The sequence below is a fragment of the Bos javanicus genome, chromosome 8 (genome assembly GCF_032452875.1).
Source record: "Bos javanicus breed banteng chromosome 8, ARS-OSU_banteng_1.0, whole genome shotgun sequence".
NCBI lineage: Eukaryota > Metazoa > Chordata > Mammalia > Artiodactyla > Bovidae > Bos > Bos javanicus.
This window is the reverse complement of record NC_083875.1, coordinates 61,697,676-61,712,865: the sequence shown is the minus strand read 5'-3', so window position 1 is coordinate 61,712,865 and position 15,190 is coordinate 61,697,676. Positions and strand designations below refer to the sequence as shown.

At 37.4% G+C, this 15,190-nt stretch overlaps 1 protein-coding gene across 4 annotated transcripts in view; it reads right to left on the bottom strand.

The window, feature by feature from the left end:
• The window catches only part of ZCCHC7 (zinc finger CCHC-type containing 7), a 258,086-nt gene extending 244,355 nt beyond the window's left edge, over window positions 1-13,731 (bottom strand). For 2 of the 4 annotated variants that reach the window (XM_061425688.1, XM_061425690.1), the window contains exons 1-2: window positions 13,590-13,730; window positions 7,183-7,814 (exon numbers count right to left, since the gene is read on the bottom strand). In XM_061425688.1, the coding sequence (XP_061281672.1) occupies window positions 7,183-7,792 (610 nt within the window). In that variant the 5' untranslated portion in view covers window positions 7,793-7,814; window positions 13,590-13,730. Of the gene's footprint in view, window positions 1-7,182; window positions 7,815-13,585 lie in introns of all 4 variants that reach the window. The other 2 variants (XM_061425689.1, XM_061425691.1) reach the window with 2 other exon arrangements.
• Window positions 13,732-15,190: the final 1,459 nt, after the last annotated feature.

Here is a 15,190-nt window from a genome sequence, read left to right as displayed (position 1 = left end):
CTATCCATTGTTGCATTTTAGCTTACAACCTTAATGAAATAAAATGTATTATTTTACCAATAAAGGAATTCCATTACCCAAAGTCACAGTTAGTCAACTGTGGAGCGGTAATAGACCTAGTAACCCCCACCAACTGAGAGCCTATGTCCATTACCTCATTTCAGAAGTAAACCTTAAACTAAGACTTGAGGGATGAGTAGGTATCAGCCAGGCAAGGTAGAAACTGATCCAGGCATATATAAAAACCCAGATCAAATAAAATGTGACATATTTGAAAAACTGAAATTCAAGTAGGTAAACCCCTAGACTCATATTTTAAATACTATCAAGTCTTAGTTGAGTGCCTAATAAATGCCAGGAATTCAGCAACTGCCTCTAGATAAGTTCTTCAACTTCTGAAATTATATCCACAACTTTTATGTGTGTATTTTTTAAGGGTAAAAGGAACTTAACACAAAAAGTTAAAAGACTTGCTGCACTAAGTCATTAAAAGCCATAATTTTACTTCAATTTCAAAAGTCATGACTTTTACTAAAGCCGTAATTTCACTTCAACCTCACGTAGTACTATATAAAGAACACTATGTATACATTACTCTATACAACTAAATTCACCCATGATTTGCTAGGTACACATTATGCGCCATATGCTGATGAACTAAAAGAGTGATGTGCCAAATTGTACATACTGAAGGAGTTCTACATTAATGTAAAATTCTATACCATAACAATAACATACACTAGGAACTAAATAGGTTTATTCAACTTTTAAAAACACTATACTCTTCATTCTTTAAAGGATATTTTCTTTTTAAAATCCAAACCTATTTAAAATTTTCACTAAATCTAAATTTTTCAAAATTATTAAAAGAGAAAGAAACAGTAAAATGTAAAGCATGCTTCTGAAAGTGGACTTAGACTATTATACATTTAAAATACATTTAAAAACTGTAACAAGTATATTATTCATCAATTATTTAAAGTTACTACTCATTCACTTCCAAAAAGTATTCATTATATGCCTAATGTGTCCAGCTCAGATCAGTGTAGAAGATATAAAAACAGTCCACAGTCCTAGCCTAGAAATGAAAAATATCTTTAGATATTATTATGGACTGATCGCCAGGATATACTGTTAAGAGAATAAAAGCAAGGTAGCTCAAAGTGTAGATCATATGCTACCATTTATTTATATAAGGGGGAAGGAGGATATGAAGATATTTAAATATTTGCTTATTTTTTTTTAATGTAAGGACAAATCATCAATTTCCTCTTAACAGTTACCCCTAAGAGGAAGAGTGGGAACAGGATGAAGAATGGACAGAAAGCAGACTTCTCTGAATATTTTTTACCTAGTCTTGTTGATTTCAATTTAGAACCTTATAATTATTTTACATAATTATGCAACAAATTGAATTATTTAAAGTAAGACTGAAAAATAACATATGAAAAGCAAAATGAAACAAACAAACCTATCTATATGTCTAGTTGATAGCACAATCACAGGGAAACACCTGAATTTAAACTTCTAGATAACTACTAATTCACAGGAAATACGGGGGACAGTGGAGCATGTTAAACACTACCACAAAATTCAGACTCAGGAAATTCTAGAAGATAAACAACCAGGTCAGTACAACAACTAAATTATAAGGAAGGAAAAAAAACACATAGAAGGAGACAAAGGATGAACCTATAGATTAAAGGACACAAGTTATCACCCAATTATAATAAATAGATCTGATTCAAATAAACTATAGGGAAAAAAATTAAGAGTCCATCAGGGAAATTTGAAGACTGAATGGTTATTTAATGATAAAAGAATTATTGGTAATTTGTTTATGTGTGATGATTGTTTCTTAAAAAGAATAATTTTGTTTCAGAAATACAAATTAAAATGTATGTATGGATGGATACGTACATAAATGAATGATATGATATAATGACTGTGATTTGCTTCAAAGTAACATAGGGGCATGGAATTATACATGAGAAAAAATTGGTCATAAGTTGATAATTGTTGAAGCTGGTTTATGGAACACTGAAGCTATTACAACATTCTATTTCTGTATACCTTAAAATTTCTATAGAAAAAAAAAAATCAACAATAATTTAACAACCACTCCCAGAGCTAGTAAAGTCCCTTTCCTATGAAGGAAAATAAGTTGGTGATTATTCATGTATAACTCCTATAGCACTTACCATCATTCAGCTGTCTTATACAATAATCCTTCCCTAAAGAGAGATTCCCCTCACAAATTAAAACACATGCTTATTTCCTTTGGTGCATCTTTTCTTAAACCAAGAAACCTGTCTTTCTAGTGAATGTGTAAATCACAGGCTACTCCTATTGGGAATAATAAATGAAAGTAAAGGGTTAGAATTTTAAAAGGAAGACAAATGACAGAGCAGGTAACAGTTACATAAAGAAAACTTAGAAAATTCTGAGTTAAAAAAGTAAAGGAAATGAAGTTTACTTCTAGACCTTAGAAATAAACTCCTATATCCCTCAACAGAAACAGCTGACAGCCATATGTAACACGTACTGAAGGCCTATGTTTTGGCATGGATTTATTATAAGCAGAGACCTTCATCATAAAGCTGCATATACAGAGGAAGGCTAGCCTGAGCACACTACCTAAGTGCTACATTCTCAAGGCCTCCTGGAACCCAAGGAAGCTAATCAACAACTTCAAATCAGTAAAGTATTAAACATTTAGAGGAAGAATAAAAAGGGAAGAAAATGTCTCTTGGTTGTATATTACTTGCCTTATTATGTATTCTAATTGCGTATTAAAGCAAAACAAACATTTACAGACCTCACTGAAACTGAAGTAATGGGAAAGAGCCTCAAGTTTCCACAGAACAAGAGCAGTGCTGCACTGGTTACTATAAATTTAGCAATAGTTAATGAAAAATATGGATCATCAGACCTTCATGTACTACCACAAATTCACCAATCTTGCTTTTTAAAAAGTTTTTCAAGTTTTCAACCACATCTATCCCCAGGATTTGGAAAGACTTAACTCCCATGCTTAAGAAGAGACTTCTGTGAATAACTTAAGCTTATCATATTTTGTCTCTTCATTGAAACACCAATACCACTCCATCAATATTTGAGCAATTAATGGAAAACAAAGTCATATATATGGCAAAAAATTATTCTAAATATTACAAGAAGGCTTCTGAGGCAAAGACTTATCCTCAAGGAGTCGTTAATCTCTTCTATCATATTGATATTTCAAATATGCCATAGTTTGGGGAGTTTGGGGAAGAGGGGGAATAGTACACAACATTATTGTTGTTAACAATCATCATCATTTCAAAAGCACACCAGAATTTCCAAAAACTTCCAATGATATAAAAAAATATTTTCTCTATTTTTGAATGGGCTAATTATGATCAGAAAGGAAAGCACACTCAAAAAGGCAACAGTACCGAATATATTGCCTATTAACTGGAAAAACTGGATTATAGCATTTGTAGATCAAGGAAATAAAATAGGGGATATATAAATTTTTTTGAAGAATCTATAAGAGTGAAACAAATTAATTTACAGACTTGCAAAATTTGTTTCCATTTGATTAGAACAAAAAAAAAAAAACCAAATCCCAGGAACAAAGAGTAGGGGTAAATTATTTCAATATGGATGGTAGGAACATACACTGAATGTCCGAAATCAAGAATTACTTGAAATTACTTAGGTCTTGAATCAAATATTTTTACCAAAGTTGCAGAAAAAAGTGACATAAATTTATATACTACACATACATTAAACTTTAAAAGAATGGATACCTCTAAGATGAATCAATTTCTTTAAAAACTGTAAATGGATGAAACAATAAGGAAAATCTTATTTGAAAAAAAATTCTAAAAAAACATAAACCAATGTAAGTAATAACTATAAGAAACAAAGACTAGGAGATAAAAGCTAAGAAATAACAAAGAGTCTGCCAGTAAATCAAACAGAAATGTGCAACATGACAAGTCATGGTAAAAACCACTGCAGTTAATTGGAACCCTCATATATTACTGGTGAGGACACACAATGGCGCAGCCACTGTGTTAAAGTCTGGCAGTTCCTCAAAAACTGAAACATAGAAACATCAGTAATCCTATTCCTAGTTTATACCCAAAAAATACCCAAAACAAGTATTCAAATAAATACTTGTACGTGAATGTTCACAGTGGCACTATCCACAACAGCCAATAGGTAGAAACACAAATGTCCATCAACAGATAAATGGATAAACAAAATGTAGGTATATACATACAATAGAATATTATTTGGCCTTAAAAGAGGAATGAAGTATTGATACATACTACAATATGCATAAGCCTCCAAAACATTATGCTAAGTGAAAGATGCCAGACACAAAAGGTCACATACTGGATGACTCTATTTACATGAAATATCCAGAACAGGTAAATCCATAGAGAGAAAGCAGATTTGTGCTTGTCAGGGTCTGAGGCAGGAGGCTATAAGGTGTGACTGTTCAATGGGTGCAGGGTTTCCTTTGGATATGGTGACAATATCTGGGGGTTTCCCTTGGATGTGATGAAAATGTTTTGGAACTAGATACAGGTAATGGTTCTACAACACTGTGAATGTGCTAAATGCCTCCAAATTGAACCTTTAAAATGGTTAATTTTATGTTAATTTCACCTCAATAAAAATAAACAAATGCAATACAAATAGTCCCTCTCCAAAATACAGTTAAAGACAGACATGCTTCTTATTGTCTACTTATAACATAAAATACTAAAATTGTTTTCCAGAGATGTCTCTACATACCTAATTACCAACTTCTTTTCTAAAAGCCAAACCTGACAATTTCATCATTCCCTTTCCTCTAGAATCCTCATCTCCCTATGGTTCAGCTACTCCTAACCCCATCCTCACCACCCATATCAATCCCTGTCATTTTGCCCTGAGAAACTCTAGCTCCAGTATGAACCACCACCCAGTTAACCTGCTCCTCTTTCTGTGGAAAGATCAACTTTCTTTTCAATTTATCAAGCTTTTCCGTATGTAAATGTGAAATAACAGTAAGATATCCAAATGGAAATATTCAGCATGGTGGACACAGAGAACTTGAATTCAAGAAAAGTGGCAGATCATCATGAACACATTAGTATTTGATGAAACTAGGTGTCACCTTAGGGAAAAGCAATTTAGAGAAAGGATAGGCTAAATGCTTGTTCTGATATTCTGCAAAGTTTTGCCTAACCCTGGATCATTCCCTAGATATTACTGGGAAAAGTTATGAAATCCTTCAAAATGAGTTCATTACAAGCTCATATTGTTTTAATTTTGATTGAACACTACTTCTAAGCAATCCTCTTATTCTCTTACTGTTGAATTGTTAGTGCAGTGACCTCCAATCTATGGGCTTTAGACTCCTGAGGAGCTGTAGAATTAGTTATCACAACACGTAGCAGAAGTATGCATTATATAAGGCCATATATGTGGGAAACGGGCCTTACATACTATTTTTCAAATGTGTACACAATGTTGTGGTTAATAAAATACAAAGTCATGTATGAGTGTACTGAATAGCTTTTTGCTAATAAGCATTTTCTCAATTAACAAGTATTAAAAATATAACTATAGTCATGTGTGGGGGAAGGGGTCCACAAATTTGTTCTGATGTTTAAAGAAGTTGTCATCTTCAAAATATTGGGGTCCACTGCCTGATAGTACTCCCCATAGCACCTAAACATCCTTCCTACACTCTAGGCCTCTAAGTACCCTGACCCACTTCCACTTTCATTTTCCCAAGAAAATCAAATACATCTTCATATATTCCCTCATTTATCTCAATCCTTCTGAATTTATTCTTTCTTCTCCATTTCTATGAATATTTGATAATTTAGCAATTAAATATCTTTCTACGACTAATTCAGACATACATATCTGATCCCTTCTCTGACTTACCTTCCCTATTCCAATCCACCAAATAGGTTTAATCTCTCCTTCTTCAAGAAATTTCCCCTTCTACCTAAAAACCATTATCAAACCTCTCTTTTTTTGATAAAACTTTACCTGATTCTGCTCTATGTTCTACCTACTAGTCTATCTCTTCTTCCTTTTGCTATCAAATTCTCAGAGCTGGCCTCCTAAAGCCTGAGCTAGACACCTGTTTTTTAAGATTATGTTGAAATAGCCATTTCATTTCTTCAGGTATCATGGCTGCTCTCTTAAACAAGGTCAAAATTAAGTAGTTAGGAAGTAGGTTTCCTATGGATTGGAAACCTAAAATATTTCCCATCTGGCTCCTTTAAAAAAAAAAAAAAAGTCTGTTAACCTCTGGGGCTTCAAAGCATCATTTATATTCAATATCATCATTTTCCTCTGAGAACAAGTGGGTGCCATTAAAAGTTCTGAAGCAGCAATACATTTAAGACTTTAATACTGAGCAAAGGGCATTTGAAGACTACTGATTTAACAGTGTACAGGGAGGATGTAAAAGATCATTTAAGAAAATATTGCAAGAGACTATGCATTACACATAAAGGGAGAAAAATGAAAGGGACTTTTTAACAGGATAAGCATCAATACTAGCTTACTACATGTGACAGAGGAAACAAAACTAACGCCAAAATTTCATTTCTCCATGATGTGGCTCTCAGAATCTACATTTTCTTCTACAGTCTACTGTAGACTTACAGCTCTTCATAGTTTCTACATTACTGATTGCAGAGTTCCTAAAAATCTTAATACTAATTCCATATCTTCTATGTACCAGGCATTCCACATGCTTGCTATATGTCTATCTCCTGAGAAAGCAAATCATTTAGCAAAAGGCAGAACCAACAGAGTTGGCCAATGAGAGCATAGAGCCAATGTCAGAGGTGGATGGAGTACTCACCTGTGGTACCAAGCAGAGAGAGAGGGGAACTAAGATTGCACGTCCAGAACTGGCTCTAGCCAAACAGGAAGAAACAGTTATGAATTTGCTTACAGCAGAAGCAGAGTGTCTTTGATATCCTGACATACTCTTTCTGATATTCAGACAGACCACCATTAGATTGGTAGGAAAGTCTCATGAGAAACAAGCCAAAAACAAGACAAAAAGGTGAGGAATTAAATGGAACAGACCCTAATGGTCTTTTGTCTAGGAAAAGCAGTCTTCCTCATTAAAGATGATACTACTTTTCAAATGGCCAATATGATACTAACCTTCATTAACAGACTTTTCACATCCCACAAGATTGAGAAGGATATCATCATCTTTATCATCAACTTCACATCCCAGCAGCATCCAGCTTTCCACATTATCACTTTCTGAAATGGTGCTCTCTTCCTCTTCACTTGAACTGACTTCTATAATCATGACCTCCTGGATTGTACCCGATCTCTCTCCAGGTTTAGACTTCTCAATATCCCTCTTGCACTTCTTATCTGCTAAATCATTAGAATGAAGAGAAGCAGGAGAACCTTGGGTCTTTTCTTTTGCATGGACTCTAAAATTCTTTCTTTCACATCTATAAATACTATCTTCATCAGAGAGTGTGATGACCTCTGACCCATCTGACAGTTGTATGACCTCACTATCTGAAAGGACAATTAAATTCTTTTGATTTGGTTTACTACTGAATGATTCAGAATTCCCAGAGTTCCTGTCTTCATGTTCTTCCTCCCTGATGACATTATCAAGATCTTGGGCATAATGAACTTGGCTGTAGAGCTGAAATTCCACCTCACTATCAACACTCAGTTCACTAGATGACTCTTCACGATAAAGCTCATCTTCATATGCTTCTATGGTCTCATAACCACCAAACATCATGGAAAGTCAGTAAACCTTGATGCTGTAAAAAAGAAAGTCACACAAAGAATATATTTTAACAGCTCGGATCATGCCTGTTTAGTCCATAACGATACCACCTCTTAGATCTAACTTTTGTGAAGGTCATCAGTTTTCTCAATGACATATTAAAAAAGATCCTTCTCTTAGGGTAGTACCATTTTTCAAAGCTTTCTAAATTCTGTTATGACCCACTCTAATGATGCCCATCCCTCCCAAATGAAAATTACTACTAACAACAGAGTTACAATTATATAATATTAATGGAAATGTCATATTTCACAAGTATGTTAGAAAGAAAAAACAGGCTGTGATCCACTGTTTCAGGCATCCATCATTTTTTTTTTTTCCAAAATACTAAAAATCACAAAAATATTTTAGATCATTCTCACTACTATTCCATCCATTTATCAACTTTTCCCTGGTTCTGTATCCATCTTTTCGGGTGTACATTCTCACAGGAATATTACTTCAATTATAACTGAAATCTACAAAAGACATAATTATCTTATTTACTGCCTTGGTATATATTTTTATTCTCAATTAAAAAATTAATCCTATGGCTTCCTGATCTTTGACCAAAAGAATACATAAAAATACCTAATAGGGAGTTCCCTGGCAATCCAGTGGTTAGGATTTGGCTCTTTCACTACCGTAGGCTCAGGTTCAATCCCTGGTGGGGGAACTAAGACCCCACAAGCCACACGGTGCAGCTAAAAATTTTAAAAATATGATAAACCTTAGTTTGTTTCTGTGCTACCTATAAAGATATGTATGAAATACAAACTAATCAAAGACCTAAAATTGAGGTAAAACTCAGCTTTAGGAGCACTTTACTTTCCTACTGTGGCTCAGATGGTGGCTCAGATGGTAGACTTCCCTGGTGGCTCATATGGTAAAGCATCTGCCTACAATGCGGGAGACCTGGGTTCAATCCCTGGGTCAGGAAGACCCCCTGGAGAAGGAAATAGCAACCCACTCCAGTAGTCTTGCCTGGAAAATCCCATGGACAGAGGAGCCTGGTAGGCTACAGTCCATGGGGTTGCAAAGAGTCGGACACAACTGAGCGATTTCACTTTACTTTCCTACTGTAAGTATGTTAAAACCTGCTCATCTCTCATTTCAGTTTAAATATTATTAATACTTCTTCATAGAAGCTTTCCTTGACCCACCAGGCTAAATTGTCTCGCCTTTAAAGGTTTCCACATCATTTCAAAACATTCACATTTCTAATTACTAATACAATGTAAATTTCCCATAAGCACAGAGCACACACCCCAGGAGGGCAGGAACTATATTGCTAAGTCGTTTTAGTCGTGTCCGACTCTGTGCAACCCCATAGACGGCAGCCCATGGCTCCTCCATCCCTGGGATTCTCCAGGCAAGAACAATGCAGTGGGCTGCCATTTCCTTCTCCAATGCATGAAAGTAAAAAGTGAAAGTGAAGTTGCTCAGTCGTGTCCGACTCTTAGTGACCCCATGGACTGCAGCCTACCAGGCTCCTCTGTCCATGGGATTTTCCAGGCAAGAGTACTGGAGTGGGATGCCATTGCCTTCTCCACTATATGCACTTTATTCAACAACGGATCCCCAAGGCCACACGGAGTAACTGGCATTTATCAAGGTTTCTATCAATGGCTGTTGACTAATGAATGAATATATGAATAATATCATCAGGAATTTGTTTAAAAGCGCTAATAAATCTAATATGTGCCTTGTGCTAGTGCTCAGTCGATCAGTCGTGTCTGCCTCTTTGCAGCCCCATGGACTGTAGCCTGCCAGGTTCCTCTGTCCACAGGATTTTCCAGGCAAGTATATTGGAGTGGGTTGCCATGCCCTCCTGCAGGGGATCTTCCCAACCCAGGGATCAAACCTGCGTCTGCTGCACTGACAGGCAGATTGTTTGCCACTGAGCCACCTGGGAAGCCCTTAATATGTGTCTAAAATATGAACATTATGATGAGATGAATTTTGTAGTTGTCTCCAACTATTCCAAAGATTCTCATATTATCAACCAAAAATCTACACAGATGTTTTGATTAGGTACTAATGGAACACTGATCAAAAAGAAAGTGCTGGGAAAAAAAACCCTTTTTGTTAAAAAATCATGGACAGTCTAGAGAACAATTAATAATGATAATTTATCCTTTCTACTCTGCTTTTAGCTACAAAGTATTTATAAAGACTAGTTGTTTTCTTAGCTCTCTGCCGAAAATGTCAGGGTACTTCTGGTGATACAACCTGCTGATTCCAAGAATCAAATGAACAAGAGGCAAAAATGTACTACACCCATGCTGGAGTTTCTTGTTTTACAGAAACAAACAAACTTTTGCTGTACACTTTAAACCTTTACAATGTTGTGTGCCAATTATATCTCAATAAAGCTGGGGTGGGGGGAAGATGATCAAAAGTTCTGAGTCAACAATACTATATGACATATTTGAAGGCTAATCAGAGTGTAAATCTTACACATTCTAATCACACACAAAAAAGGCAAATATGTGAGGTGATGGATGTGTTTGTTAATTAACCTTAATGCAGTAATCATTTCACAATATATACATACATCAAATCACTATGTTGTACACTTTAAACATACACAATGTTATTTGTCAATTCATCTCAGTAAAGTTGGGGGTACCCATCTCTCTATGCCTTTTTTTTTTCCTTCTAAAAGGTACAATATATCTGTTCCCTTCTTACACTGTCCTTCAGGTTGCTATGCTGTTGTTGTCATACAAGTTGAATGTGGCTGTCTGAATGATAATACTCATAGCATTTATCAGTTTATATTGAAATGTTAGCCTCAGAGGAATTCAAATAAAAGATGAATCCTTTCCTTTTTATTTAATAGGTAAATTAATTCTAAAAGAAGTCAAAGGAATTATGCTTCCTTCAAAATCCTCACTGGATCCATCCTGAGGATCCAGTGTGGACTTAAGATAAAACATAATTCCAGTGCAGCACAGAAAAAATTAAAGAGCTAAATTACAGAGTTACAAATTTGTACTACTCTGGAGCCATCCCAAAGGAAAGGGATTAAGAATAAATAGAGCCATAGGCACACCTGTGAATGTATGCCAAAAATAAACTACAAAAATAAAATAAAAACAGACTTCCTTGGGTCTAAGGGTTTATCTCTTTCCCTGAAATGTAGAAAATGAATTTAACAATTTAGCCCCTATGGCATTTAAGAGGATTTTGTACCTTCTGTACTGAAAACTGTGCTCAGCATAACCTGCTCTTCTATTTATGTAGCTTATATTTGCCAGAGTAAAGGTTTGCCTGAGGCTGTGTTGGTTTATGTTACTACCTTAATTACACTCAAATGCATTAATTTTCTTTTTTTATGTATACTCAGAGGACAAATATGAAAAAATATACATGTCTCTAACTTTTAATTTAGAAGGACTTCTCAGCTTTTTTATTATTGTACACAATTCTCAAGCATATTTAACTAGATAACAAAGGCCCTATGAGAGTCACAAAATTTTAAATCTGGAAGAGACTTTTCAGAGAATCTCATACAATCTTCTCAATTTATGTATAAGGAAACTTAGGTCCAAAGAAATAAAGAGGCCTATCCAAAGTTATTTACCTGGTTAAGAAACACATTTCCCTGATTCTCAACCAAATGTTCACTAACATTAAAAAATTAACAACTTCAAATAAAGATTAAAAAAAAAAATTCCTTCAAAGCTATATATGCATTGGTTTTAACACCTAAATTTATCTCACAAATATCCACTTTATTTCCCAGTAGAGTTTAAAAACTATGAAAGAGGCATTTTAACTGGAAAGAAAAGCATACATTATCAGTTTACTATCCAAGAACATCCCAAGTTTGTATTCAGACAATAAATAGCAATGCCACAACCAAAAAAGATGGCTCTTACATAAGAGAGAAACTGCAAAGCCTCTCGCCTTTCAAAAGTAGGAGCAGTATTCATTCACTGAAATTTTTTAAACTAGACAACTTAAAGCTTATTTAAGCTTTCAGATTTTACTATACAATCTTTAAAACCAACATTTCTACTCTTACAGTCTACTAACTGGTCACTTCTTTGGAAGGAATGATGCTAAAGCTGAAACTCCAGTACTTTGGCCACCTCATGCAAAGAGTTGACTCATTGGAAAAGACTCTGATGCTGGGAGGGATTGGGGGCAGGAGGAGAAGGGGACGACAGAGGATGAGATGGCTGGATGGCACCACTGACTTGATGGATGTGAGTCTGAGTGAACTCCAGGAGTTGGTGATGGACAGGGAGGCCTGGCGTGTGCGATTCATGGGGTCTCAAAAGAGTCGGACGTGACTGAGCAACTGAACTGAACTGGTCACTTCTGTCTTGTTATTTCTTTTCAAAGAACTTTTAGCCTATGTTTCTTTCTGATGAGACAGTTATCCATCTCAAGGAAATTTAAATGAAATTCACATCTTGATTTTAAGCCTAGCTTTCATTAGAACATGATTAACAGTTTAATTTTAACTTAAAATTTCTGACTTACTCTTAGTGAGCTATCCTGTCAGTGACAGATTTGAAACACTACTGACTCTAGTGTTATATTTTCTGTCCACTCTTCAAATAAGATTTTCACTAGGAAGTAAATCAAACTGAGATAGAGAATCCAAATGTAGGAAACAATGGTCACAAAAAAAGTCAGAATACAAGATGTTGGTAGGAGAAAATAATGCTTAATTTATTCAGACAAGTCCAGCTGTTCCTGAGATAAAGTCTTTACAGGATAACTAATTTTATCACAACACTTCCTTCACCCTCAGCCTTTTTCCTTTTGCTACACAGTTATCTTAATCTTTGAAGCTATTTTACAAGCCTCACTTTCATGTCTTCCTTGGTTAATTCCCCACTCTCAGATTCTCTTGAAAGCAGCCATAGTGAGCTGTCCTCAAAGCACAATACTGTCTGAAATATACACAGCCTAAATATTTAAAACCCAAAGAGTTTTGGAAGAGACCTGAAAGTCATTAAATTGAACGCTCTCATTTTATACATAGAGAAACAGGCTCTGAGAAGCTTATTTATTCATTGAGCCTAAAAGATCTCCTAATTCAATCCTGTAATCTGAAATTAAGGTAAATACACGCTAAAAAGATTTCTAAGAATTTTCGACTCGCCAGCGCCGAGTTGGTGGTGGAGCCGCCCCCGGAACTCAGGCCTACTGCCTCTCACTCAGCCAGTTTTCCCACAACACCTGCAGCTCCTAAAGTTTAAGTTAACTGCCGGCTCCCAGGATGTGAAGGATAAAAGGAAGGCATCAGCGAGCACAGCGCAGGTCTCCTTGTTTCACATGCGGGAAGGGGCCCAATCCTCGAAATTTTTCTGTCCCAACAGCTGCAGCTGTTGCTTCTGACAGCTGAGGTTGGATTTGGTCCAAGACTGTTCGGTTCTCAAACGCCGACCTCTCTTCACGTTTAACTGACAGACCCGCTTTCCTAAAAGAGGAATCTCGGGGTTGTGGAGGTAAAGTAGGCAGAAACGCCACTCCCCACCAAGGCCACGGGCGCTCAGCCATTTCTGAACCACAGCCTCAGGCCTCGGAGCGGCAGAGAGAAGCGGACACCACAGCGGGTCCGCGGAGTCGCCTGGGGCAGAGATCGACTGAGAGGCCACGAGACGAGCCCCGCCACGAGTGAGGGAAGAACAGGGACACGGAGGCCGGCGAAGAGACACGCGCTAGTTCCACAGCCTAGTGGGGAGCCGGAGGGCGGGCAGGGGGCACCCCGGCCATGGACACCTTGGGGTCCGTCACACATACTCACTGCCGCGGCTGCGACCAGGAAGCACCAACCAGGAACCAAAACGCGTAGAGGGACGGGGAGGGGCGAAGACAAATGAGGTAAGGAAACGGCGTCCGCGCGGACCCACGAGGAGGGAAGGCACTTCCGGTGAAAACAGAGCTCCTGGAAGTCGTCTTCTGTCCCCGCCCACTCCTCGCCACCAGTAGACGTGCGTAACAACTATTAACCCTTTGCCTTCCCCGCATATAGTCTTTTATTTGTTTGCCTTTGTTTGCTCAGGACTTGCCTGAGCACGTGAAAGAAACGGCTTCTTTCACAAGTATCTAGGCTGAATCTGTGTTAGGAAATAGCATGTTTGAATGACCTGCACAGGTGATATGCTACTTACCGAGCCAAATGGGGGAGAGTTAGCACTTTCCGTGCTGGAGATAAACACTACATCTCCCATGATGCTCCAGGGCGAGGTTTAGGCCAGGTTCCGCCTTCTCCCAGATCTCCGGGGACACCCTCCTTGTGCCACGTGGCGCGGGAGCGGACCCGAGAGCCAGGTGCTGGAAGAGCCCGGTACAGCAGGAGGCTTGGCTGACGGATCCAGGGAACCTCAGAGAGGGAAAAGCCTCTTTGAGAGCGCCTGGCTTCTAGATCCTTCTCTCTTGAGCTAGGTGATCTTAGGCAAGCCCCTTCCATGTCTAAGTTGAAGTTGAACTTAGTTTACACTGGAGCGCTTTCGGCTCTTTTTTATACTATAATAGAAGACAACATTTAATTCTTTGTGAACCTTTAAGAACTGCATGCTTGCTAAAGATTGAAGTCAGTACTGGTCCTTTGGAAGCCTCAGGCAGCTACAGATTGTGTTGGGAGTCCCTGACTTCAGGTTCCTCTTCTCGCAAATTATTTTCATTATAAACTCACTGTCCATCTTTATCAATTCGTTGGCCCTTGACAACAGGCTTGAAAGATAATCTTTAACATTGATTAGTTTTGCCAACATTTATTTGAACATATAAAGGAATCCTAAAGGAAATCAGTCCTGAATATTCATTGGAAGGACTGATGCTGAAGCTGATGATACTCCAATACTTTGGCCACCTGATGCGAAGAACTGACTCATTTGAAAAGACCCTGATGCTGGGAAAGATCGAAGGCGAGAGGAGAAGGGGACGACAGAGGATGAGATGGTTGGATGGCATCACCAACTCAATGGACATGCGTTTGAGTAAGCTTCCGGAGTTGGTGATGGACAGGGAAGTCTGGTGTGCTGCAGTCCATGGGGTTGCAAAGAGTCGGACATGACTCTTTGCAACCCCATATGATGTTGAACATATGTTAAGAGCCAGACAGTGTTAGCAATTGCAGATATAATAGTAAAATTTTTTAAAAATCTCTGGTCTAATAGAGCTAGAGTCTACCAAAGAAGCAGAATACAAATAGTTAATTATAGTCAGAGTTTGATCTGGAAAATAATTAGAAATGTTAGTTAACATTATGGTAAGTGCTAGGAAGGAAGACAGCATACAGTGAAAAGATAAAATTGGAGGACCCACCCATTTTGCAGGAAGCCCAGGTAGTGCGGTGGTAAAGATTCCACCTGCCAGTGCAGGAGATGCAGGAGACAGGGGTTC